The sequence below is a fragment of the Balearica regulorum genome, chromosome W (assembly GCF_011004875.1).
Source record: "Balearica regulorum gibbericeps isolate bBalReg1 chromosome W, bBalReg1.pri, whole genome shotgun sequence".
In the NCBI taxonomy this organism is placed as follows: domain Eukaryota; kingdom Metazoa; phylum Chordata; class Aves; order Gruiformes; family Gruidae; genus Balearica; species Balearica regulorum.
In genome coordinates, this window is record NC_046219.1 from 15,156,590 (window position 1) to 15,184,033 (window position 27,444).

The window sequence follows — 27,444 nt, forward strand, 5'->3', positions numbered from 1 at the left end:
TTTCTATAGATAATCTTTGTATATCATACTAACTTTAAGTGTAATAAACAGTAGAGTATTGACTGCCAATACATCTGTACTTATTTAATATTTTACATACCTAATTTACTGATTAGAACTCAATAAACTAACTATTAGCTCAAATTTGAGTGATCTCTGAATTCTCCTGCAACACATGGAAACTCTAAGCACTGCCCTCTGGGCCAGAGACACATGAGAAAGCTGCTTGACTTGCACATGGTGACCCATAAACCCATAACACACTGTTCTGAGAATCACTGGCCATTTGATGCACCCCCCACCATCATGCCCCATGTTGTGGTTTAGCCCCAGCCAGCAGCTAAGGACCATGCAGCTGCTCACTTGCTCACTCACTCCCCCACCCCCAGTGGGATGGGGAGGAGAATCAGAAGAAAAAGGTAAAACTCATGGGTTGGGATAAGGACAGTTTACTAGGACAGCAAAGGAAGAGGAAAATAACAACAGTACTTAGAATATACAAAGCAGGTGATACACAATGTAATTTGCTCACCACCCAGAACCAATGCCCAGCCCATCCCCAAGCAGTGACTCCTCCCCAGCCAGCTCTCCCCTTTACGTATTGAGCATGACCTCATATGGTATTGAATATTCCTTTGGCTAGTTTGGGTCAGCTGTCCTGGCTGTGTCCCCTTCCCAGCTTCTTGTAAAAATTAACTCTATCCCAGCTGAAAACCAGGACATCCAATCTCCCCACACTCTGCCTCTGAGCAAGAAACAAGCACAGAGGAAAAGCATCCTTGCTTGAGCCTCCAGCTGGGGCACCAGATGCTCAGCTGGTCCCTGTCAGCATCCCCTCCCAGTTCAGCCTCAACACTGGCTGGTGTCTCAGGCTCCTGATGAAAAGCTCCAGCCAGGCCTGTTCTCTGCCAGCCAGGGTTTCATGCTGGCAGCAGCTGGCAGTGACTTGGAGATCCAGAGCCACCACAGGACTGGCACAGTGCTATACAGCAGGGCCAAGGGCTGGCAAGCACAAAGTCCCACAAAATGAGCTGAGACAGCCAGGGCCAGGCAGCCCCAAACATCTCTGCTGCTCAAACCCAGCTCCACAGGCTGCAGAGAGCAGGGGATGCCCTTCAGAAACACAGGTCAGCAAGTCACAGCTCTGCCAATCACTGGCTCCTCTTTGCATGCTCTCCTGGCCAAGCCCTAAACATCACCCCAGCTCACAAAGACGAGACTGGTGCATCTCAGCATCTTCCAGTGGTCCAGAAGGGCTGCTTGGAAATCTCCCTTCCTTCTCTTCTCCAGTACCGGAGATATTTATGGCTTTACCCACCCACTGTCCATGATCCCCTGGACCAAGGAGATGGGATGCTCAGGAAGCAGCAAAATCAGAGGGATTAGTAGTTACAGGCTATGGGTAGAAAGAGAAGCAACCTGGCACCACTGCCGCACCAGTGGAGTCTTCTGTCCCCAGCATAACATCATCTGCAGCCCTCTTTAGCACCACCTGCCATCAGGCCAGGGCAGTCACAGGGAAGGTGGTTTGGAATGCAATAAAGAGGCAGCAAGATCAGAATAAAGGCAAGCCAACCTGTTCTTTCAGAAAACTCTCCTTGCCAGACAACCCCCAAGTTGGGGTTTTTGCTGGTGTTTTTTGGTTTGTTTTTTTTTAAGACATCACAGATTTAGTAGCATCACAGAGATATTAAGCTTCCTACAACAGTCAACTGGGTACCACTGTGTCTCGATGAAACCATCTGATCTTGCCACTGTCAGCTCATTTAAGAACTAGATGCCAGGCAGATCTGCAGAAGGAAAAGCATCAAATGGACACACTCCCAATAGATGCAGTCGGGTTTGTCTCTAGCCCAGACACTATTCACCTCCAGCTATAACCCTGAGGGCCAGCATCCCTGTGGGGAATACCCATGTGTGCCCCCTGCCCCTGAAAAACAGGGACTCAGGATGTGTTTCAAGGCCAAAATTCCCCAAGAGACAGGGCGGCTGGAGAGACTAGAAAAGCTCAGTGTACTTGGCACCCAAATGCAAACTAGAAATAACTTGGTTAAAATGTAACTTGGAGAGCACCATCCCCAGGAGAAACTATGAAGCACTATAGGATTCCTTTGCTGAGGAAAGCAGAACAAAGGCCGGAAGGTGAAACAGAGCCAAGCCAAACTTCAGCACATGTCCACCACATGCAGATGGGTCCCCAGGGACAACCAATGCTATTTGAGTTCCCCAGCACAGCTGGCCTCCATTCCAGGGGGTGTCACAGAACCACACAAACTAGGCCAGTCCAGTTCAACAAACAATCAAAAATACTTATTTTACAAGATGGAAGGGGAAAAACTAAGTTTTGTTCTAACTGAAACCACTCTGGCTCCAACAGACATTAGCAATCCACAGGTTCAGGATGTCATAGAATGGTTTGGGTTGGAAGGGACCTCAAAGATCATCTAGGTCCAACCCCCCTGCTACGAGCAGGGACAGCCTCCACTAGACAAGGTAGCCCAAAGCCTCATCCAACCTGGCCTTAAACACTTCCAGGGATGGGGGCTCCACAACCTCTCTGGGCAACCTGTTCCAGTGCCTCACCACCCTCACAGTAAAGAATTTCTTCCCAACATCTAATCTAAATCGACCCTCCTTCAGCTTAAACCCATTACCCCTTGTCCTATCACTACACTCCCTGATAAACAGTCCCTCACCATCTTTCCTGTTAGGCCCCCTTCAGGTAAAGGTAAGCCGCAATTAGATCTCCCCAGAGCCGCCTTTTCTCCAGGCTGAACAACCCCAACTCTCTCAGCCTGTCCTCACAGGAGAGGTGCTCCAGCCCTCTGATCAGCTTCGTGGCCCTCCTCTGGACTCGCTCCAACAGCTCCATGTCTCTCCTGTACTGGGGCCCCCAGAGCTGGATGCAGTACTCCAGGTGGGGGTCTCACAAGAGCAGAGTAGAGGGGCAGGATCAACTCCCTCAACCTGCTGGTCACACCTCTTTTGATGCAGCCCAGGACACGGTTGGCTTTCTGGGCTACACATGCGGATTGCCAGCTCATGCTGAGCTTCTCATCAATCAATACCCCCAAGTCCTTCTCCTCAGGGCTGCTTTCAATCCATTCCCCACCCAGCCTATAGTCGTGCTTGGGACTGCCCTGACCCACGTGCAGGACCTTGCACTTAGCCTTGCTGAACTTCATGCGGTTCGCACGGGCCCACCTCTCCAGCCTCTCAAGGTCCCTCTGGATGGCATCCCTTCCCTCCAGCGTGTCGACCCCACCACACAGCTTGGTGTTGTCGGCAAACTTGCTGAGGGTGCACTCGATCCCACTGTCCATCTCCCCGACAAAGATGTTAAACAGCGCCGGTCCCAGTACCGACCCCTGAGGAACACCACTCGTCACTGTTCTCCACTTGGACATTGAGCCATTGACCACAACTCTTTGAGTGCGACCATCCAGCCAATTCCTTATCCACCGAGTGGTCCATCCATTGAATCCATGTCTCTCCAATTTAGAGACAAGGATGTCATGCGGGACAGGGTCACATGCCTTGCACAAGGCCAGGTAGATGACGTCAGTTGCCCTTCCCTTAGCCACTGATGCTGTGACCCCATCATAGAAGGCCACCAAGTTTGTCATGCACGATTTGCCCCTAGTGAAGCTGTGTTGGCTGTCACCAATCACCTCCTTATTTTCCACGTGCCTGAGCATAGTCTCCAGGAGGGTCTGCTCCATAATCTTGCCAAGCACAGAGGTGAGACTGACCAGCCTGTAGTTCCCTGGGTCTTCCTTTTTACCCTTCTTAAAAATGGGGGTTATGTTTCCCCTTTTCCAGTCAGTGGGAACTTCACTGGACTGCCAGGACTTCTCAAATATGATGGAGAGTGGCTTAGCCACTTCATCCACCAGTTCCCTGAGGACACACGGATGCAACTCATCAGGTCCCTTGGACTTGTGCACCTTCAGGTTCCTTAGATATTCTCGAAACTGATCTTCTCCTGCAGTGGGCGGTTCTGCATTCTCCCAGTCCCTGCCTTCTGTGACCTGGGCAGTGTGGCTCAAGCATTTGCCAGCGAAGACTGAGGCAAAGAAGGCATTGAGTACCTCAGCCTTCTCCATATCCGGGGTAACCAGGTCACCCGTTTCATTCCGGAGGGGACCCACATTTTCCCTCGTCCTCCTGTTATCACTAACATACCTATAGAATCTGTTTTTTTTTTCCCTGACTGCTTGGACAGTTTCTCTGTACTCCTCCCAGGCTACCTGCCCTTGCTTCCACCCTCTGTAGGCTTCCTTTTTGCGTTTGACTTTGCCCAGGAGCCACTTGTTCATCCACAGGGGCCTCCAAGCGTTTTTGCTTGACTTCTTCTTTGCTGGGATGCATCGCTCCTGATCTTGGAGGAGGTGACCCTTGAATATTAGCCAGCTGTCTTGGGCCCCTCTTCCTTCCAGGGCTTTGTCCCATGGTATTCTACCAAGCAGGTCCCTGAAGAGGCCAAAGTCTGCTCTCCTGAAGTCCAGGGTAGTGAGCTTGCTGTGCGCCCTCCTCGCTGCCCTGAGGATCCTGAATTCCACCATTTTGTGGTCACTGCAGCCAAGGCTGCCCTTGAGCTTGACATCCCCTACCAGGCCCTCCTTGTTGGTAAGAACAAGGTCCAGCATGGCACCTCTCCTCGTGGGCTCCTCTATCACTTGGAGGAGAAAGTTGTCATCGACACATTCCAGGAACTTCCTGGATTGCTTGCGCTCAGCTGCGTTGTCCCTCCAGCAGATGTCGGGGTGGTTGAAGTCCCCCATAAGGACCAGGGCTTGTGAGCGTGAGGCTGCTCCTATCTGCCTATAGAGGGCTTCACCTGCTCTGTCCCCCTGGTCAGGTGGCCTGTAGCAGACCCCCACTATGATGTCCCCTGCCCCAGCCCTCCCTTTAATCCTGACCCATAGGCTGTTGGTGGGCTCCTCATCCATCCCCAGGTGGAGCTCCATGCACTCCAGCTGGTCATTGACATAGAGGGCAACGCCCCCTCCTTGTCTGCCCTTCCTAAAGAGCCTGTACCCTTCCATCCCAACACTCCAGTCATAGGAGCTGTCTCACCATGTCTCTGTAATGCCAATAAGGTCATAGCTTTGCAGGTGCACACACGTCTCCAGCTCCTCTTGTTTGTTCCCCATGCTCCGTGCGTTCGCGTAGAGGCATTTCAGTTGTGCCCCCGATGAGGCTGACTTATTGGCTGGGGTGGCTGGAATTCTTTTGATGTATCTTCCCAGTGTTACCCTGTTGGTTCCTGTTGCATCCGGAGCCCCCAGCTCATCTCCTCTAGGCTTTGAGCGTGCTGTAGTGCATCCAGCACGTCTCCGAGCAGTAGGCCGAGGGCCCTCGCCAGCACCCCATCCCTCCAACCTGGGCACATCATCCCACAACATGTCACTGGCAAGCCTGATGTTATCCCCCTCCCCCCTTTGAGCCTAGTTTAAAGCTCTGTCCATGAGCCCTGCTAGTTCCTGGGCAAAGATCCTCTTCCCCCTTTGAGAGAGATGAATCCCATCAGGGTTCATCAGGCCTGGTGCCGTGTAGGCCGCCCCATTGTCAAAGAACCCAAAGTTGTGGTGTTGACACCAGCCACAGAGCCATGCATTTATGGACTGCGTCCGCCTGTTCCACCCACCATTGCTGCCCTCAACTGGAAGGAGGGAGGAGAATATTACCTGCAGTCCCAAATCCTTCAGTGACTGCCCTAAGAGCCTGAAGTCCCTTTTGATCACTTTTGTGGTGCGTGTCTGCTTCATCCCCACCCACATGGAGGAGCAGCAGTGGGTAATAGTCAGAGGGCTGTACCAGGCTGGGGAGTTTCCTAGCGATGTCCTTGACACGGGCCCTGGGGAGGCAGCGGACTTCTCTGAGAGGGGGTCTGCCCTGCATATCGGGCCCTCTGTACCTTTCAGAAGGGAGTCCCCTATGACTATAACTCTCCTTTTCTTCTTTGTTGGGGTGGTCACGACCCAAGGCATGGGCCTTTTGGGCCTAGGTGCTACCTCTGGAGTAGCTTGACTGTCATCCATACCCTCACTCGAGTGGTCTTCCACAGCCAGAGCCTCGTAGCTGTTGCACAGGGGTACGTGGGAAGGCGAGGTGGGTGAGGAGGAGAAGGTTCGCCTGCCACGCGTGGACTTGTTTCCATTCGCTGCCCTCTTTAAGGCTGCTGCCTTCTGCCTGGCAAGGGGAGGATACAGGGTCCCCTTCACTTTGGCTTTGGTCTGTTAGCTGTCCCTGTTTCTGTCTCAGGGAGGGCAGAGCTTGTCGATCGGGATATTAATACTATACTGCTGACTTAAGAGCTCCTAAGGTTTATGGTTGATAACCCAAAATATGCAAAAATCACTCACCTGTGTAAAATGTCTCTCAATCTGTACAGAAGATGAACCATAGGTGGCGTCCCAACCCACAGGGAGAGCCTCCAACCGCAGACCTGCTGCTCTGAGGGAGACGGACTCAAGATGGCTCTCTCACGGGACTCCATGTATACCCAATTCGAATCTGACCTGTGGTCATATACGGTCACATAGGTCTCCTATTGGCCAAAGACCTCAGCTTTGTCTCCCATCAACTCAAACTGCCACTGCCCTGCGGGCATAATTCAAACTGCTGCGGGAAGGTTTTCCTACCGGCTTTGTCGGAGCGGGTGCACCTGCCACAGGGGGAACACATCAAGTTGCAGACGAGTAGCAAGGAAAATGCCAGGGCTACAGAGATGCTGCTGGCTCTCAGCTACCCTCGCCCTGTCTCGCTGGGGAGCATCTCAACCAGAGCACAGCCACTCTGAATTCAAGTCTATGCTGGTTTTGACTGGGATAGAGTTATTTTTCTTCATAGTAGCTAGTATTGGGCTATGTTTTGAATTTGTGCTGAAAACAGTGTTGATAATACAGGGATGTTTTTGTTATTGTTGAACAGTGTTTACACAGTGTCAAGGCCTTTTCTGCTTCTCACACCACCCTGCCAATGACTAGGCTGGGGGTGCACAAGAAGTTGGGAGGGGACACAGCCAGGACAGCTGACCCCACCTGACCAAAGGGATATTCCATACCATATGACATTATCACCCGAATTGGGGAATAAAAGAAAACTCCTTAACACCAATTTAGCATTAAGAAGCAGGCACTTCCTTTTATTGCAGCGCTGGGTGTCAGGAGGATAGTTCCTCTAATCAGGCACCCCTAATGCTGGTTCTCTTGTCATATTTATACACGAATATTACAAGGATTACAAAGTGGTACACTCCCCATTACAATGATTGGGTCATATTTCTTTGCCTAGTATGCAAACTAGAACGCATGCTCAGTTCCTTTCTCTGCCTCTATCTTTTGAGTAGGGGGTATAATTTGGGTAGGGGGCTTAGGGGTTAGTGGTTGTGGGGACCCTGGCCCAAGTTACCTTTCCCCTAGTTTCTCAGTACTTTGGTGATGGTAATTGTTTGCTATATGCCTCAGGAAGATAAGGATGCTGCTGGAGGCAATTATGTACATACTTTTCAGAAAGTGAGGACACTAAGGACCTTGAAGTGTCTTGTAGCTCCTCCTTTTTTATCATGACATGTAACAGGTGCTCATTCTAAGAATCATTAGCCTTCTTCCCTAAAGTAATAATGAATAGTTTCTTATCACATATAAGTAGGCCTTCATTACAGGCCTATCTTTTTGGCTACAACATCATGCTCAGCATATAAAGCTGGGAGAAGGAGGAAGAGGGGGATGTTTGGAGTGATTGTGTTCATCTTCCCAAGTAACTATTATGCATGATGGAGCCCTGCTTTCCTCGAGATGGGTGAAACACTTGCCTGCCAATGGGAAGTAGTTAATTCCTTGTTTTGCTTTGGTTGCATGTGCAGCTTTTGCTTTACTTAAACTGTCTTTATCTCAACCCATGAGTTTTCTCACTTTACCTCTTCTGATTCTCTACCCCATCCCACGGGGGTGGGGGGGTGGGGGGTGAACAAGCAAGCAGCTGTGTGGGGTTTAGTTGCCAGCTGGGGTTAAACCACAACAAATTCCCACAAGAGGCTTTCCCAGCCTTGCTCTTCCCCAGACTCTGCCCCCAAAAAGCACTGCCACATCCCCCCCCTCACTGCCCTTTTCTTCCCACTCACTTTTGCCCTCAGGTTTTGGCTACTCCAGCAGAGCCCAAGCACAGATGGGGGCAGGAGGGGACTGGAGAGGACAGAGTCCTCACACACACCACTGCCATGCAGATCTGCTCACATCTCCCACACACACCCGATGTGGGCAGGAGAGCCCTGGCACACTCATCCAAGGGGTTTGCAAAGGTCAGCCCAGGAGGAGGTCTCCAGCAAGGGCCACATGCCAGTGCCAGCTGGGAACCACTCAAGACAACACACAAAAAAAAAAACCCAGCTGACAACACAGACACTGCCAGGAGAGAAAGCAGCAGGTTGAGACAAGGACATGGCTTATTATGCCACCCCCACAGGTGCAGAGCACCAAGCAGAGCAGCCAGTTCAGCTGCTGCTGGCAGCACGCTAGCAAGGGGAGGCAGCAGCCAGCATCCTCAGCCCTAACAGGAGAAAAAAAAAAGTCAAACGCTATCATTAGCACCAATAGCAGCTTCCATTCCCTTCCTCCCACATGCCCTCAGGAGGCCAGGCAGGCTCTGGTGAGACACAGCACCACAAGGACATGGGAAATGCTGCTGGAACAAGCTCTTCCAGTGTTGTCACTGTCCTTGGAGGTTTTCAAGGCCAGCCTGGATAAAGCCCCAAGCAGCCTGCTCTGACCTGGTGGCTGACCCTGCTTTGAGCATGAGGACTAGAGACCTCCTAGTGACCCTTCCCATCCGGATTATCCCATGCTCAGAGCTGGGCAGGCCCAAGCCCACCATATGCTGGGGCTACCAACAAAATCAAGATAACTGGAAGCTGATGAGAGCCACTCTGGTTTGGTGGTTTCCTCAGGGAACACACCAGGGGCTGGATAAGCCCTAAGGAACAAGGTCCCCATGCCCTCAGGACAGGGCTTACCTGTACAGACAGCAGGAACTAAAACCCAGACCTGATCTGGAAGGTGACCCCCATCAGCATCTCCTTGGAGATGCATCAACTCGGACCACAGCCAGGACAGCAGCAGGCAGGGAACATGGCATTAATCCAACAAAAAAAACCTGGGCATTGATTTTTTTTCTTGCAGCCCTTTCCTCATCTTGCAGCTCAGAGTGCTGGAAAAGGCAAGTGACACCTCCAAGGATGGTAACAGGCAGGAAGGAGAGACAGCACCAAATGCATGGGCACTGCTCTCATTGTGGAGAGCAGAATACAACCCCCTGCTGCTGTGTGTTGGGTTTGCGTGGCAAGGTTTTGGTAGCGGGGGGGCTACAGGGGTGGCTTCTGTGAGAAGCTGCTAGAAGCTTCCCCTGTGTCTGACAGGGCCAATGCCAGCCAGCTCCAAGACAGACCTGCCACTGGCCAAGGCCAAGCCAATCAGTGCCTCTGTGATAACATATTTAAGAAGGAAAAAAAACCCAGTTAGAGAGAGAGCTTTTGCAGCTGGAAAGAGGAGTGAGAAGATGTAAGAAACTCTGCAGACACCAAGGTCAGTGCAGAAGGAGGGGGAGGAGGTGTTCCAGGCGACAGAGCAGAGATCCCCCTGCAGCCCATGGTGAAGACCATGGTGAGGCAGGCTGTCCCCCTGCAGCCCATGGAGGGAGGATGAGGGGGTGTAGAGATTCCACCTGCAGCCTGTGGAGGACCCCACGCCGGAGCAGGTGGAGACACCTGAAGGAGGCTGTGACCCCATGGGAAGCCCGCGCTGGAGCAAGTTCCTGGCAGGACCTGTGGACCCGTGGAGAGAGGAGCCCACGCCAGAGCAGGTTTGCTGGCAGGACTTGTGACCCCGTGGGGGACCCACGCTGGAGCAGTTTGCTCCTGAAGGTCTGCACCCTGTGGGAGAGACTCACATTGGAGCAGTTCGTGAAGGACTGTCTCCCGTGAGAGGGACCCCACGCTGGAGCAGGGGAACAATGAGAGGAGTCCTCCCCCTGAGGATGAAGGAGCAGCAGAAACACCGCGTGATGAACTGACCGTAACCCTCACTCCCCGTCCCCCTGTGCCGCTGGGCGGGGCGGAGGTTGAAGCTGGGAGTGAAGTTGAGCCCGGGAAGATGGGAGGGGTGGGGGGAGGTGTTTTAAGATTTGGTTTTATTTCTCATTCCTCTACTCTGTTTTGCTTAGTAATAAATAAGATTAATTCCCTCTCTAACTTCGGTCTGTTTTGCTCGTGATGATAATTAGAGAATGATCTCTCCCTGTCCTTATCTCGACCTGTAAGTTTTTTTTTCATTGTACTTTTTCTCCCCTGTCTAATGAAAGAGGGGAGTGATAGAGCAGCTCTGGTGGGCACCTGGCCCTCAGCCAGGGTCAACCCACCACATGCTGCCAAGCCCAGTGTCCTCAGATGCATCTCCTGAGCTCACCCAGCCACAGTTGCCAGAGACTTCCCTGCGTCACATTGAGCAGGGGAATCTGAGCAGGACAGGGGAGCAATTCAGCGAGGAGCCAATGCTCTCCTGCATACAGGATCACATCCTCGCTCCTGCCCCATCTGCTCAGCCATGGGGAGATCCAGCTTGGAGGCAGTGGCAGCAGCAACTGGGGAAAGTTTTCCTTTGCAGCAGTATGGCACCCACCAGGAACATGCTTTGCAGACAGCACTTGGGTAGAAAGTTGCAGAGCTCAGTGGCCTCATCCACTGCTCCAACCTTCAAACACCAAGTAACAATGCTTTAACAGAAAAGTAGCCCCACCACTCCAGGCTGCAGTCCCCAACCTCCCTATACTCTCTGGAACAGAGGCCCACAGCCAAGGCCTTGGGAAGAGCTGAAGCTCCAGGGGAGCTCACCATGCCCACAACATGCTCCTCACTCCTGTAGCCTGGGGATTTCCCACACCATAAGCACCATCACTGGGCTCACCAACCCTTGGTGGACTTTTCATGAATTTACTTAATTGCCTTTTGATCCCAGACAAGTTTTCCCATCTTCCCACCATATCCCTTACCCAAGGCCACCATTTCCACAGGTTAATCCCAAACTGCTTCAAGAAATGCACTTGCACCCCAAGGTACACTGCCTCTTCCTGCACATGATGCCCCACACACCCTATACAAGAAGGGAGCTCGAGCAATCATTCCCTGTTCACATTCCCCCAGCCACACATGATTTTATTATTCCCCATCATGCCTCCCTCAGAAGAGGGCCAGTTTATGTAATTGTTCCTTGTATGGAACTGCTTCATACCTTTAACTATTCCTGCTACCCCTCCCTGCACTTTCCCAGCATGTCTTTAAAAGGGTGCCAGATGTGCTGGCAGACAGGCTGTGAAGGAGGAGCAGTTTTGGTTAAGACCCCAGCCCAGAAAAGGAGACCGATGCCGTGACCAAACTACAGGGGAAGGACAAGCCATGAACCCAGAAATTACTACAAAATGCCCCATTCAAACACCTCCTCTGTAAGGGGAGGCATACAGAGGTTACAAAAGCATCTTCTAATCATAACAAACACGATATTAACAGCCTCAACTGTTCACATCACCTCTCAGCTTCACCCATGAGCTGCATCATCCACAGGACCAGCTGTTTCACCCCTTGGTCTAATGGCCAGGTCTGCAGACAGGATCTCATCACAAGAGGGATCATTGCTCTGCATCAATGTGGTACCTTGACAGGAGCAAGAGAGACAGCCTTGTTTCTTGAGACAGGCAGGTTTCCTAGCACAAGAGCAAGGACACTGGGTCCAGACAGCTCCACTAGCCAGAAGCCACTTCACTCCAGGTCTAACCCTGGCTGGGACACCACAGAGATTAAGGGGGCAACTCACACAGCAAAAGCCCAAACACACTTCCCCTTCAGAAGGGGACACATGATAGGACTTTGCAGAGAAACAATGCTGGGAACATGTTTAGCTTCGCTATGTGGCTTCCCTGCTAGCTGGTCACAGCTGCAGGCACTGCTGCTGCAGTGATGGGTCACACTGAGGCAATCAGATCAGGAGTGGTTTAAAACACAGCCCCTAAGCCTCACAGGTGGGGATTGAAGGGGCTCCTCCTTCAGGGGGACCAATGGCTTTTTCCTGATGAAAAAGGAAACCCTGAGGCAAGTCCTCACACCATTCCAGGGCTAAAGTGCCTTAGCTGACACCAAGACAGAGAAGCATTTGCTGCAGAAAGACCACAAGCCTCAGTGCATTGGGTGTTTGATCTGGGTACAGCACTGTCCCTGGGGACCAGACAGTCAACCCATCAGACATCCTTAGACTGCCCCATGCAGCAACTCCACAGGGCTCACTCTTCCTCTCATCCCAGCCAGCCTTACATAAGGGGGGCACTACCTTAGCACAGGCAGGGCTTTCAGAAAGCCCACACTGTCCTCCAACCTCACCAGCACTGCTAGGCTGCAAGAACACACCTTGCACCAGGGAAGGAGACAACTCAAGTGCCTCCTTACCTCCCTGGAAGGCTTCAACCTCCAACACAGCTGCTCCCAGCAAGCTTTTCTTCTCATTTTTCCACCCTAGGACAGGTCAGAAGCCTGCCAAGCACTTTCCAGCCCCAAAACAGCAAGAAATATGCTTCAGCATCACCCAAGCCACACCTGCAGCTAGATCTCCCCCAGAACAGCCAGCACCACACCAGGAAGCAACACTAGGCCGCTGGACCTTGCACAAGGCTCTCCCCCAGCAGGCCTCAGGGCCTCCACACCCCAGTCTTAGAGCTACCCTGGAAGTCCCTAGCCCTCACACAGCCTCAGGCTCCATGTGAGCCCCACAGAAATGCTCCCACAAGCCTCATGCTCTACTACATGCAGGAGGGGGAACATGCCCCCAGCCCATCCTGCCCCTCTAGGGTCCCCACATAGAGGCAACTATATACCCACCCATAATTCCGGTTTTATCCCCATGCCCCCACACTCAGGTGTGAGGGGAAAGGATTTGATGCATAGTACGATGGTAATGTCACAACTTTCCAGAGGGTTCTCTGGGCAATCCGGCCTCTATAAGCAGCCAGCTCGGAGCCGACCAATGAGAGTGCCTTGAGGGGGTGGTACCGACTTGAACTTCCCAATGGGCGGTGGTGAGGTGGGTTGAGTCAATGAGTGAGGTGGTGTGTGCTCTTCCGGTTCAGCGAGGTGGGACTTACACAGGCAGGACTTCCCTGACTTAGTGGCTGGGGTTAGTTTAAGTTCAGCGACTGAGCACGCACAGCGCTCTGGGACAGCGTGAGCGGTGAGTGCGGGGGGGGGGGGGGCGGCGGCAGTTCTGCTCCGCTCCGCTGCCCCACACTGCTAGCACATAGCCTGTTGCCGGCACTAGTGTTTTGCTGGGGACTGGGGTTCGGCCCCTCCACCCCCTGTGGTGACAGTGTGTCCCAGTGGGGCTGGGGGGATCAATCCCTCTGTCCTATGGGGTGACAAGGTGTCCCTATGGGGTTGAGAAAGGAGGTTAGCCCCTCTGCACCTGTGGAGTGACAGGGTGTCCTGATGGGGAGGGGTTAAACCTCAGTTTTATGGAGTGATGGGATGTCCAGTTGGGGTTGGGGGAGACGTCTGCCCACGGGGTGACAGGGTTTTGCTGTGGGGCTGGGAAGGGGAGATTAGTCCCTCTGCCTCTTCGTGGGTGGGTAATGGAGACTAGCCCCGTTGCCCCCATGGGGTGACAGGGTGTACCTATGGGACTGAAGGTGGGGGAGGAAGGGGTTGGTGCCTCTGCCCCCCTGGGGTGACAGGGTTTCCTGGTGGGGCTGGGAGGCAGGGTTAACTGCTCTGCCCTACCTAGTAACAGGATGTCCCCATGGGTCTGAAGGGGGTGGAAGGGATTAATCCCATTGCCCTTTAACAGTAACAGAGCATCCAAGTGAGGCTGGGAGGAAGGGGTTAAACCTCCTTCTCCAAGGGGCTGTAGTATATCCCTATGGGGCTGGAGAGGGTGGTGAGGTGAGGGTTAACCCCTCTCTCCCCTTCTGCTTTCAAGGGAGTAATGTGCCCTGTTGGAGCTGTGTGGTGTGGCCAGGAAAGGATTGAACACATGCTCCCCCCCCAGTTGGGGGTACCAGTATATGCCAGTGGGGCTGAACCAGGTGGTGAGGAAATGGGTAACACCCCCCCACCCCCAGGCAACAGTAATAGGGTTGGAGGGGCCAGCAAGGAGAGGGTTAACCCCTGTCCCCAATCGAGGTGCCAGTGTCCCCTAGGAGGGCTGGTGGTGGAGAGGAAAGGGTTAACCCGGTTTCCCCTTGGGGCTGAGAATGCTGTCCCAGTGGGGCTGGAAGGGTGGCCTCAGGCAGGGGCCAGCACCCCAGTGGGACTGGAACTGGGAGACAGTGGGAGGCTGGGGGGATGAACCTGTCTTCCATGAAGGTGACAGCTTCTCACTGAGCCCCTAAATGGGGCACTGGGGGGGGGGGGGAGGTGTATGGGGGGGGCTTGACCCCATCCCCACACCAGTGTGAGCACCCCAGTGGGGCTGGAAGTGGGGGACCCTATATGGGGAGACATTGAGTGGGGAGTGACCCCATTCCCATCCAGGCTGGCAGTGGGGGCCATGCCAGCAGAGACAGTGACAGGAGGGTTAACCCTGTCCTCACTCAGGTGTCAGCACCCCAGTGGGGCTGTCAGTGGGGAGGAGGAGGCGGACGGTGCGTGTGGGGGCCCAGGGAGGGGATGATTCATTGCAGGTAGTCATGACATTGCTGCCTGGTTCCCTGCGGCTGCCAGCCAGCACAGGTGACTCTGCCTGCCCCGGTGCTCAGATCCCCTCCGGCTCCCTGATCAAACCCAGGATACGCTGCCATGCCAGCCATCCTGCTCTTCTGGAGCCATGCCGAGAGGTACGCGCCCACCCTGGCTTGCCGACCCCGATGCTCTGTGCTCAGCGAGCCACCGGACCCCAACTCCTGGGGACACAGCGAGTTGGAGGCTGTTGCCTGCCTGGCATTTTTCTTGCCAAGGGTGGGATGCAGGAACCGCTTGGTGATGTCCTGGCCACAGCTGCCCAGTTTCAGCAGTGGGCATCCGGAGAGGATGGTCTCTGCGGCCCTCAACGGACGGGGGGATGCAGTGGCATTGGATTTGCTTGGTGCACCTGAAGGTGACTTCTCAGAAGTAGGTTTTGCGCTGCCGGGCAGGGAGAAGGCACCATCCTGGTGCCCTAATATGGTGGGGGGAGAGCTAGGAGCCCGCAGCCAGCAAGCAGCTCCAGTCCCTGGGTGGGAGTGCTGCAGTCAGACCCCTTCTTCTGGGGGACTGGTGCCAGCACCCGGGGAGGGGGGATGCAGGACCCCCCACATACCCGAAGGGGAAAGCTGGGGAGGTGCAAATTGGTTAACATGACTTTTTCTGCCTGGCATATCACTGCCACCCTACTTTTCTTCCTCCCCAGTTTGCCTTGTGGGTGCACAACCCTGGGTGTGAGCAAGTAATTTCTGGGGACCCCAGGGGCTCCTCACTCTTGCTACTTGGCAGTGGCGGGGGCCTGTGTAGGGAATGTGATGGTAATGGGGCAGCCAGGGGCCAGGCACCTTGCTGCAGCAGGGAGGATGCCAGAGCTGGCAGCAGAAATGCCTTACTCCAGTAGCTTAGTGAGCCCAATGCACCTTGCCGCCCCAGAAAGCAATGCAAAACCAATTAGAAGGAAAATTACAGCTCAGCAAGCAATTCCATTGAAGGGTCCTCCCACACATGGTGGGAGGGGAGGGCCCGGCCAGGCACTGCTGGGAAGCACACAAAGGACAGCAGCTCCCCACACAGCACTGATGCCTGCTTGCCCACAGCCAAAGCCATTTTGGAGCTTTCCTGGGAGTGGAGGATGGAGCCAGTTGCAGCCATCTGGCTGGCGAGGAGTTGCATTTTCAGTGTGCTGGAGGAGCCAGAGGGGGAGACTCACCATGAGAGCATCTTGCGGTGGCATCCTCTGCAGGAGCTGGCACCTTCCTTTCCTCCATCCCTCTGCCACCCTCCAGTGCCTCCCAGGTGGGCACACAGCATCTGCCAGTGCCTTTGGACAACTGTAATGTTTAAAATAAAACTAGAGCCTTTAAAAATGATGACTTGGACTCTGAATGTGTTCATAAAGTTTTGGTAAGTGGGTTACCGCTTCTTGCCCTTGCGTACTTGTTACCGAGGTGCCAGTTGGTGCCCATCTCCAGCGCATGGCATCCTGCGGTGATCTTGCACCACAAAATGGAAAAAAATCTCCCCAGTGCCGCTGCCTGCATGGGTTTGTTCCCTTACATGACTACCAAGTAGAGGGATTATGTCAAATGATTGCTATTCAGCTCGCATGCTCATCCAGAGGTTGCATGGGCTGATGTCATGTGCAGGGCTGGAACAAAGATTTAATTTTTTATTTAATTCTTGTGGTTGCAAGAGGAGGACGGAGGCTGAGCTGTCTCAGCAGGGCTGGCCCTGGCTGAGGGATGCTTGTGGTTTTCCCGACAGTTGGGCAGCTGCAGCTTGTCCTAAGATGTCCCAGTTGGGAGGGTGAATGCAGAAATTGCTTGCCTGCCTGAAATCTGCCCTGCAGCACCTTCCCTGCTGCTCCCTAAGAGGGTTAAATGGGAAGGCAGGAGAGGAGTGGTAGCAAGGCACAGCTGATCCCCAGGAGATGGGAGGGATGGAAGGAGGCTCTTCTGGGACAGAGTCCTGTTTTACCACTGCACATGTGAGAGTCACCTCCGGAGTATGCCTTAACCCACTGGGTCACCCACCAGCATCTGGTCCTCACCAGCACAGTAAACTGTGGTACAGGGCTGTGTTTTGGCAGAGAAATTCCCCTTTCCTTGAACCCAGCCAGCCAAAGGGCTTCCTGGCTGGGAGCGCATCCCCCAGCGGGCGTCCCCAGCCAAAGATCCCTTGATAGTCAAGACTGGAGATCTTGGGGGGGTGACAGCATTTTGCTGGGATGAGACATACTTTTGTGGGAAGCACTGTGGTGTTTCGGATGGGCAGTGTGGTCCTGGTGGTGCCATCAGACTGGGCTGTGCAGGGTTGGAGCTGGGTACTGTGATCCCCAGGGGAAAAAAATTGAAGGTTTGCGGCCTCTGTGTCTCTTGAACTGGAGTGCAATGGGGTTGTCTTCAGTGCTGCCTTGCCCTTGCTGCAGGAGGGTTGGCATCATCCAGACAGGGGTCAAATCCTGGTCCCGGTCATGGGGAGCCCCTGCCTTACACCAGAGGCTGCTGCAGGGTAAGGAGATGCTGGGGTGACCTTTGGCAGGAGGATTGGCAGGTTACCTCTCAGGCATGCACCTTCCATCACTTGCCCTGGGGTCTCCTGCAGCCCCTCAGCCCTATGGGGAGGGCAGATGGGGAGATGGAGGCGGGCAGGGGGTAGAGCATCCTCTAGTGCCTGTGGGGGCTGGATGGTGATGGCAGCTCTGTGCACAGGAGCTGGTGGACTCCTGCTGGGAAGCTGGTACGGAAACATGCTGGCATTCAGGAACTGCCACGGGAGACACTGTCAGATGCTCTTTATGCTCCAAGGGACCTTCTCCTGTCTCTTATGTGCGCCCCTCCCCCGGACTGCCTTGCATGTCCACAGGTGCCCCCATCTCCCCTTACTGTGTCCTTCAGAGGTCCCTGCACCCATCAGCCCTTTTGCATTGGGTGCCTTAGCCCTCCTCACCACCTATAGCAAAATACCTGCTCTGCAGCTGGGGCAAAAAAAAGCAGAAATTGGTGGTTTGGATTGAGGGAGTCAATTTCCAAGCCCCTGTAGCAGCTACCCAGCTGTAGAGGGGTTATTGCTGAAGGCATGACCCAAGGCAAGCCTTAGATGCTTGGGATGGATGTCAGGGGCTCAGTGCAGCACTGCAGATGCGAACCCTCAGGGGTGCCCAGCCACCCTCATCTGAGCTGCTGTGGTTGGGGGAGGTCCCTCCATGACCTCCACTGGGAGCTTAGGGATAGAGTAAGGATGGGGGGGAACATCTGGTAACTTGTATGATGGTGAAGGAAAGAGACAAGGCTCACACCTGATGCAGAAATCTGTCTGCTGGAGGGGCTTGACCAGCTGGGGCTGCCCAGGGAGGTTTGGAGCAAGAATGGGGTGATAGGATGAAACCTCGACCATAGCAGGGAGTGGGACATGAGCACGAGGACTTAGTAGAGAGCAGCAGGTCTGCTGGGGGCAACACCTGGAGAAGAACAGAGCCAGGAGCAAGCACTGAGCTGCACTGTGTGAGGCAGGGCACGGCAGGCCAGGTTCAGGAGGGACAGGAGTTCACCATCAGCAAACCAAAGGGCAAGAAGCAGTGGGAAGCATTGTTGGAGGAACATGGGGCTTGCTCAGCCTCTGCTCGGAGGAGCTGCTCTCCTATCTCCTCCAGCTGCTCTCTGGGTTTTTGTAACCCCACTGGTGTTTGGTGCTCCAGCAGGGTGCCTGGGGGATGAATTAATCACCCATCCTTTTCCTTCCTTGGGTTACAGCCACCGGGTTTTTCCATGCCTTAGTATAGGCATGGCCCTGGCCTCAGCCCCTGTGCAATGGACAGAAACAGCCCTGGGAGCCAGTCACCTGTGCCAACCTCTGAGCCTCATGCCAGGCTACAGTGCTTTATTGCCTCTTCTCCCGCTTCATATTTCTGGTTTATTGCAAGATGTAGTTGAAGGCTCTCAGGGAGTGCAAATCAGGCTAGAAAGTGGGCTGTTTTAAACAAACAACAAAAAAAAGCCTCCCACCATCACAAGATGTTTCTGTCTAACGGCTTTGTTCTCCTTTCGCTAAATACAAATGTCCTGGTTCTGGCAAGGATAGAGTTAATTTCCCAAGGAGCCAGGACAGGTGAGCCAAGCTGGCCGGGGGCTATTCCATACCATGTGACATCATGCTCACCATAAAAGGGGGCTAGTCGGGCAGGGGCGGGTTCGGGCGTGGCTCCGGGACAGGTCGGTCATTGGATTGGTAAATCGTTCTCTGTTATCACCCATTGTTACTATCTGTTATCAGCACTGTTGTTGATTGTTTCCCTCTCCCTTGCTGTCCCAGTAAACTGTCCTTATCCCAACCCTCGAGGCTTTGCCCTTGTTTTTCCCATTCTCCTCCCCATCCTGCCAGGGGAGGGGTGAGCGAGCGGCGCGTGGCACTCAGCTACTGGCTGGGGCTGAACCACGTCAACAAATTATGGCAATGACATGGAGGCACTTATCTCTAGCTGAATGCCAATTACTTTCAGGAACAAAATGTTTGAAGTTCCTTTAAGGTGAAGGCGGCAGCACGGTTGCGGCAGCACAATCCCTGCCTCGGCTTTCAGCCTCCAAAAACCTGCTGTCATCATGAGTCCCAGGTCCCAGGCCGGGGGGGGATGAACCGGCAGCTACATTTAGACATGGCTCAGTCCTCCTGGCTTGGGGGGGGTGCAGGATGGGGACACAGTCCTCGCCTGATGTTAGCAGTGGCGTGGTCTGTTTAATAAAGCCGTGCCCTGGCTCCAGCTCTCCCTCTCCCCATCAGCCTCAGAGATGAGTCTCCCTGTCCCTACTGTGGGGCTCTGGGAGGTAAAACCGGAGCCAGGGCATGTCCTGGCACTGAGGCACTGACCTTTGGCGGAAAGCATGGACTTGAGCCAGCTCTGGTGCTGTTGGCTGGTGGGACGTGGGGAGCAGTGGCTCTGCGATAAGTGCGCGCTGGTCCAATCCCCGAGTGCCCGAGTGCGATATTTGCCTTAGAGCTGTCTTTCTGCTTTCAGGAATAAGTATTCGGCTCCCAGCAGTGTCACCATCATGGGGAAGGACTATTACAAGATTTTGGGCATCCAGTCCGGTGCCAATGAGGATGAAATCAAGAAAGCCTACCGGAAAATGGCCTTGAAATATCACCCTGATAAGAATAAAGACCCCAATGCCGAGGAGAAGTTCAAGGAGATTGCAGAGGCTTACGACGTCCTGAGTGACCCCAAGAAACGAGCCATTTATGACCAGTATGGGGAGGAAGGTAAGGGGATGAGTGCTGCCGCTCGAAGGCAGAGGTGCTTGGTCCAAATAGGCTTTTATAGGTGAGGGAGTGTTTTCACACCCTTGGTGCGGCCGGAGTTCTCGTGATTCATGCCTTCCTCCGAAATGGGGCTGTTAGCCGCAGAATCAGGGAGAGCAAAGGCTCTGCCAGTGCCAGAAATTCCCTCTCGACCCGTTCCTCCCCAGGCTGCTCCATTTTTCCAACCTGCCACCCTGCTTCCCAGGATGGCTGGGCTGTCCCTGCCCTCTGCCCCAAAGCCCGATAGCCAACTGAGATGATGGAAGTGGAAGGAGCTCACCTCCTGGGTCATACCTGGGGTAATTCATTAGCAACCTTTTAATTAACCTGAATTTCCCAGTGGAGAAGTATTGCTTTTGCCTGCGTTTCCCCCTGCATTTGGGCGCTGGTTCCGCTGTCCTTCCCAGTACAGGCTGACCTACAGGATTCAAAGCTTTTCCCAATTTAAGTAATAGATCCTTGTTTTGAAACCAAACAGCTGCTGTTGTCTGGGGGTTGGCACAGAGGAGGAGAGCTGCTCCACCGAAGGCGGCCTTATTAGTCAAAGATGGAAGAGCACAACCCCATTCGAGGAGAGTGCTGAATAGCATCTGTATTAATCAGCCCAGGGCTTGGGTGCTTAAAAGAGCAGGAGATCTGGCAGGAACAGGCTGCTGGGTGGAAGATGCAGTCCTTCTCATGGGGCCAGTGGGCAGGTGCATCCCCTAACAAGCCACCAGCAGAATTAACTAGTGGTGGGTTAATTCTTGACCCATTAGTTATGTCAGGGCTATGATGGATGCACCCAAGCCACATGATTTGCTGCAGTGTAAAATGAGAAGAGGTTGTTTCAAGTGGGAAACCAGACTTTCCCTGGAGGTGCCGCTGAAATCAGACCCTGCTTGGACTGGCATCATGGGATTAAAGGTGAAACCTCCTGGCTGTACAGTCTGTTAGGGATGAGGGCTCACCGGGGATTTGGTGAAATCCCCATTGCCAAAGGCAGCTAAAATAAGGGCGAGTTGAGGAGGGAGGGAAGAGCAGCCCCCTTCTCGCAGCAGGATAGGGAGTACCGGCAAAACCAAACCCCATCGGCATTTTGGGGAACCAGTGCTGGTCACATGCAGAAAGCTGAGGCGGAAATGAGATGAAAGACGTGAAAAGGTTTTGTGCCTGGAAAGAGGGGAACAGAGATGCCGCTGAGCTGGCCAGACCCATCGCGGGACAGGGCCTGCCATCCACCTCTCAGGCAGTGACTTCCAGACCAGTCATGGTCCATGGCCCCACACACCTTTAATTTCCCATCAGATGCCTTTTTTTGGAGCAATATGGCCTGGGGATTGGCATTTCGAGGGGCTTCTGGGTCCCACATGCTGGGGTGGGCGAGGTGAAGTGAAAGGTCCTCCACCCCAGGATAGAAACTTCATCGATCAGAAAAGAGCCCCAGACTTGCCTGCTCTGTGCTTATCCCCCTTCTATATCCCACTGCAGGGGGCTGGCACGAGGGACAGCTCATCAGAAATAGCCCTTCCCTGTCACTGGCGTGCTCTGAAAATAGTTCTTGAGCTAGACTTGGCTTAACCCTTCCTGGGCCCTCCTGGTCAAAAATAGCCTTGCAGAGCATGTGTGACCTCTTTGGAGGCTACTTGTCATGTGCCTTGGTTGCTTGGGACTTGGGGGGGGGGGGTTGCAGTGATGTAAGGCCCTGCCTGAGCTCTGGCAGGGGAGTTTCCCATGAGAATGGTTGCCAAAAGATCCAAATCTTGAACTTACCTGACATTTTATACAGTCTATAAACAGAGAGCTGTATCCCTCCCACTGTGTGCCAACCTGGAGGTTTGCTGACCTCCACCTGCTCTGCCACCAAGAGTCATGGTAGCTTGCTGAGCTCAAAGCCTTTTCTCACGCACTGGACATGATGCTCCTGGACTGCGGTCATCAGTGCAACCCAAAAGACAGAGCTATTTGGGCAGAAGGGAACCTGCCCATGGGGAAAAATGGAGATGGGCTGGTCAGGAAATGTTTTAAATTAAAAGGCCATGAATTGAGTGGAGAGAACCAAGCAAGTGCTCAGTCAGGGTAGCAGGGACAAATCCTGAACAGCTTTTGAGCTTGCTGGGTGTAGGGGCAGGACTGTGTGTCGTGGGTTGGGGTGGTGCTTTCTTGGCCCATGGTCTCTGCAGGTGGTTGGGCTGGAGGGTGTGACCTGCACCCCCAAGAGCTGTTGGAAGGGCTGCCTGGAGCCAGCAGAGACCATGCTCCCATGTGGAAAGTACATTCCCAGCACGGCATCCGCCTGCAGGGAGTGTTAATGTCTCATCTTCCCCCCTTCTCTTCTAGGTCTCAAAACTGGAGGTGGCTCTTCAGGTGGCTCAGGGAACACTTTTCACTACACCTTCCATGGAGACCCCCATGCCACCTTCGCATCCTTCTTTGGAGGCTCCAACCCTTTTGATATCTTCTTCACTAGCAGCCGCTCCCGGGTGTTCAATGGCTTTGATGAGGAAGATATGGATATCGATGATGATGATGACCCTTTCAGTGCCTTCAGCCAGTTTGGCTTCAACGGCATTAACGGGGTTCACCGGTGGCACCAGGAATCCCTGCACATGCGGAGAAAGGTCCAAGACCCACCTATCATCCATGAGCTCAAGGTGTCCCTGGAAGAGATCTACCACGGCTCCACCAAGAGGATGAAGATCACCCGCAGAAGGCTCAACACTGATGGCCGGACCATGCGGACTGAGGACAAGATCCTAAACATTGTCATCAAACGGGGTTGGAAGGAGGGAACCAAAATCACATTCCCCAAAGAAGGGGATGCCACCCCAGACAACATCCCTGCTGACATCATCTTCATCCTCAAGGACAAGCCTCACTCTCACTTCAAGAGGGATGGGACGAACATGGTCTACACAGCAAACATCAGTCTTAGAGAGGTGGGTATTGGTGGGAAATCCCGTGGGGTGAGAGGTAGCGCTGGTTCGTGGCACATGGAGCCAAGAAGGGAGTCAGTCCTTGTCCTGTGCTGATGAGGAAGGACCAGATAGGTCATGAGAGACACGAGGAAAGACCTCTGCAGAGAGGAGCCGCAGAGACCAACTTGTGCTTGGTTTTCGAGATGCTCAACCTCTGTGCTGAGTGTAGGACATGGGTGCTGCTGTCCCTGCTGAATGCACCTTGCTTCTTGAGCCAATACAGGTGGTATTTACCCATTTTCTCCCTTCCCTGTATGTCTTGTCCTTCTATTTTAGTGTATTCACATGTGGAAGAGAGCACAGATCCTCTGTAGGAACAAGGGGAAACCCAAGTTTGCTGGCATGAGTCTGATCCCTGCTTGTTCTCGTAGACAAGCCTGCTGTGGCTTAGGTACTGTCTGGGTGTATTGGGTCTGGCTGAGATGGAGTTAATTCTCCCCACAGCAGCCCTCATAGTGCTGTGCTGTGTATTGGTAGCTAGCAAGGTGTTGATAACACACCAGTGTTTTGGCTACTACTGAGCAGTGCCAGCACACATCAAGGCTTTCCAACATTTCTTTTTCCCCAGCAGCAGGCTGGGGGTGGGCAAGATCTTGGGAGGGGACACAGCTAGGACAGCTGACCCAAACTGACCAAAGGGATATTCCATACCATATGACGTCATGCTCAGCAGTAAGAAACTGAGAATAGGGGGAGGAACAGGGCGGGGGCATTCGTTGTTTTTTTCTTTACAATGTTTGTCTTCCGGAGTAAGGGGCACGCTTACTGAAGCCCTACTTCCCAGGAAGTGGCCGGACATCGCCTGCTGATGGGAAGTAGAGAATAATCTTTGCTTTTTGCTTTGCTTCCGCATGTGGCTTTTTGCTTTAGCTACATTAAACTGCCTTTATCTCGACCCACGAGTTTGGGATTGTTTTTTCTCCATCTTCCCTTCTCCCCTCCCTGCCTTGCTGAGGAGGCGAGTGATAGAGCGGCTCTGGTGGGCACCTGGCCCCCAGCCAGGGTCAACCCACCACAGTCCTTTTTGGCGCCCAACGTGGGGCTTGACAACGGCAGTTTAGTATTAAGAGTGCTACAGCTATAGTAGTTATTAAGTTGCAAGCTCCTGTGCAGGTCATGGGGTTTGTTAGCTGTGCTGCTTATCTCTATTTTGCTAAACTTAGGAACATGCTGATACAAACAATGGCTGCTCTGTGCTTTGGCCTAGTGTTGATGGTCTTACTGTGCTGGGGGAGCTATTTCATGGGGAGGATGAAGGAACTTGGGAGCATGCTAGTACAAACAATGGTTATGTGCATGGCCCTGGCATCGATGTTATTGCTGTGCTGGGGGAGCTATCTTGTGGAGATGATGGGGGAATACATCTCTCTCTCTCTACCCGGGTTTGACGTAGATGGTTTCATTATGCAGGCTCCTAAGGTCCTTGTTCACCCTTATGTAAGCTCATTAATATTACTAATTAATACTGCTGGCATATTACGGGTGTTGTGGAGTTTGGTTTTGTCCTGGTTTAAGGGGAGACAACTTTTAAGTGAGGCAATACTGAAACGTGCCCTGAGGCAGCCAGTCCCCGGGGTGGCAGGGTGTGTGGAAGGATTTGGGCAGGTTCCTAGGGCGATTATCACCTCCTATAGCCTGGAACTTCACACCTGAACAGGCAAGCAATCCCAGCAAACTGACACGCCACCTGATAGAAGGGTGTCTTGCCTACCCCAATGAAAACCAACAGCTTCTAGCACTGTACTGGGGCCTGGCCTGGGCCTATGGAGCCACAGTGCAGAACTCTCAGAGGACTGTGGTTGAGGAAGGCACCCAAACTGCAGCTGAGGACACCGTGGCTGAGATAGGGACACAAACAGTAAGAACTACAGTAATTGCCCCAGTAGTAAAAAAGAAACAGTGGACCAGGAGGTCAACAGGTCCCTATCATCGATTAGTAAGGGAAGAGGAAGAAGAGGAGGAGAGGTTTGAGCAGGAAGCTGGTCCTTCAGCAAAGAAGTGGGAGGAAGGAGTGAGAGAAATAAGACAAGAAGCAGAAACTACCCGGTCTCTGACCTCATCCGAACTTCGAGATATGCGGAAAGATTACAGCCGCCAGCCTGGTGAGCGGATTGCTGCCTGGCTGCTTCAATGCTGGGATAATGGGGCCGACAGTCAGCAATTGGAAGGCAGGGAAGCCCAACAGCTGGGATCCCTAGCTAGAAACCGAGGAATTGAGAGGGGAATTGGAAAAGAGACAGCAATTTGCAGTCTCTGGAGACGGCTGCTTTCAAGTGTGAGGGCAAGATACCCATTCAAGGAAGATCTTGTTAACTCCCCAGGAAAGTGGACCACCGCAGATGAAGGCATCCAGTACCTGAGAGAACTAGCGGTGTTGGAAGTCATCTATAGTGATCTAGATGATGAGGAGGTCTCCAAAGATCCAGAGGATGTCCTGTGCACACGGGCCATGTGGAGGAAGGTGATTCAAAGTGCCCCAGCATCGTATTCTAACAGCTTGGCAGCAATGTATTTCCCAGATATGGACACACCAACTGTGGAGAAGGTGTCTTCTTGGCTTCAGAACTTTGAAGAAAACCTCTGTACCACCTCCTCCTCCCTATGGGCCAGCACGTCGGCTGTCAGAGGTACCCCAAGAAATCAGTCATCTCCTGCTCCGGTCAGAGGGAAAGGGAGCCCCAGGCATATGCCACGTGGTACACTCTGGTTTTTCCTGCGTGACTAAGGGGAGGACATGAGGAAGTGGGACGGTGAACCCACCTTTAAGTTGGAAGCCCGTGTTCGTGAACTAAGAGGGAAGACAGCTGTTAAGAAGGGGACACCCAAGAAGGCTGTCAGTGTAGTTGCTACAGAGACACGAGAAGGCAAACAGCGATCTCCCAGATGTAAAACTAAAATCACCTCCCTTGATCCTGGTGAGGGGACATCTGGTCTGTCACCGCGAGGGTCAGACAGTGAATACTCTGACCAGGAACAGGAATAGAGGGTCCCTGCCTTCGGCCAGGAGGAGGAAAGGGATGACCGGGTATACTGGACTGTGTGGATTCGATGGCCTGGCACATCAGACCCACAGAAGTATAAGGCTTTGGTAGACACTGGTGCACAGTGTACACTGATACCATCAGGGTATAGGGGCACAGAACCCATCCGGATCTCTGGAGTGACAGGGGGATGCCAAGAACTGTCCGTATTGGAGGCTGAGGTGAGCTTAACAGGGGACAAGTGGGAGAAGCACCCCATTGTGACTGGCCCGGAGGCCCCTTGTATCCTTGGCATAGATTACCTCAGGAGAGGGTACTTCAAGGACCCAAAGGGGCACCGATGGGCTTTCGGTGTAGCCACTGTGAACACAGAGAAGATCAAACAGTTATCTACCCTGTCTGGTCTCTCAGAAGATCCCTTTGTTGTGGGATTGCTGCAAGTTGAAGAACAACAGGTGCCAATTGCTACCAGGACAGTGCACCGGCGGCAATATCGCACAAATCGAGACTCCCTGGCTCCCATCCATGAGCTGATTCATCAACTGGAGAACCAGGGAGTCATCAGCAAGACTCATTCACCTTTTAATAGTCCCATATGGCCAGTGCAAAAGTCTGATGGAGGATGGAGGTTAACGGTGGACTATCGTGGGCTAAACGAAGTGACACCACCACTGAGTGCTGCTGTACCAGACATGTTAGAGCTCCAATATGAATTGGAGTCAAAAGCAGCCAAGTGGTATGCTACAATTGACATCGCTAATGCATTCTTTTCAATTCCTTTGGCAGCCGAATGCAGGCCACAGTTTGCTTTCACTTGGAGAGGTGTTCAATACACCTGGAATCGACTGCCCCAGGGGTGGAAGCATAGTCCTACTATTTGTCATGGACTAATCCAAACTGCACTGGAAGAGGGTGGTGCCCCTGAACATCTACAATACATCGATGACATCATTGTGTGGGGCAATAAGGCAGAAGAAGTATTCGAGAAGGGAAAAAGAGTAATTCAGATTCTTCTGAAAGCTGGTTTCGCCATAAAGAAAAGCAAGGTCAAGGGACCTGCACAAGAGATCCAGTTTTTGGGAATAAAATGGCAGGATGGACGTCGTCATGTGCCTATGGATGTGGTTAACAAGATAGCAGCTATGTCTCCACCAGCTAACAAGAAGGAGACACAAGCCTTCCTGGGCCTTGTAGGGTTCTGGAGAATGCATATTCCAGGTTATAGTCAGCTTGTGAGCCCTCTCTATCGAGTAACCCGGAAAAAGAACTATTTTGAATGGGGCCTTGAGCAACAACAAGCCTTTGAGCATATCAAACAGGAAATAGCTCGTGCAGTAGCTCTTGGACCTGTTCGGACAGGACCAGCTGTACAAAATGTACTCTACACTGCAGCTGGGGAGCATGGCCTCACCTGGAGCCTCTCGCAGAAAACAGCAGGAGAAACCCGAGGTCGACCATTAGGGTTTTGGAGCCGGGGGTATTGAGGATCAGAAGCCCA

General features: G+C 53.1%; 1 protein-coding gene and 1 long non-coding RNA gene across 11 annotated transcripts in view; one reads left to right on the forward strand and one right to left on the reverse strand.

The window, feature by feature from the left end:
- Nucleotides 1-27,444, reverse strand: part of LOC142599220 (uncharacterized) — a 434,245-nt gene that overhangs the window by 88,529 nt on the left and 318,272 nt on the right. The window lies entirely within an intron of this gene.
- The window catches only part of LOC104635052 (dnaJ homolog subfamily B member 5), a 50,053-nt gene that overhangs the window by 9,493 nt on the left and 13,116 nt on the right, over nt 1-27,444 (forward strand). Inside the window, exons 2-5 of one of the 10 annotated variants that reach the window (XM_075739058.1) lie at nt 13,191-13,268; nt 14,013-14,868; nt 19,725-19,969; nt 22,328-22,926. In XM_075739058.1, coding sequence (XP_075595173.1) covers nt 14,831-14,868; nt 19,725-19,969; nt 22,328-22,926 — 882 coding nt within the window. In that variant the 5' untranslated portion in view covers nt 13,191-13,268; nt 14,013-14,830. Of the gene's footprint in view, nt 1-13,148; nt 13,269-13,306; nt 16,084-19,724; nt 19,970-22,327; nt 22,927-27,444 lie in introns of those variants that run through there. The other 9 variants (XM_075739060.1, XM_075739057.1, XM_075739062.1 and 6 more) reach the window with 9 other exon arrangements.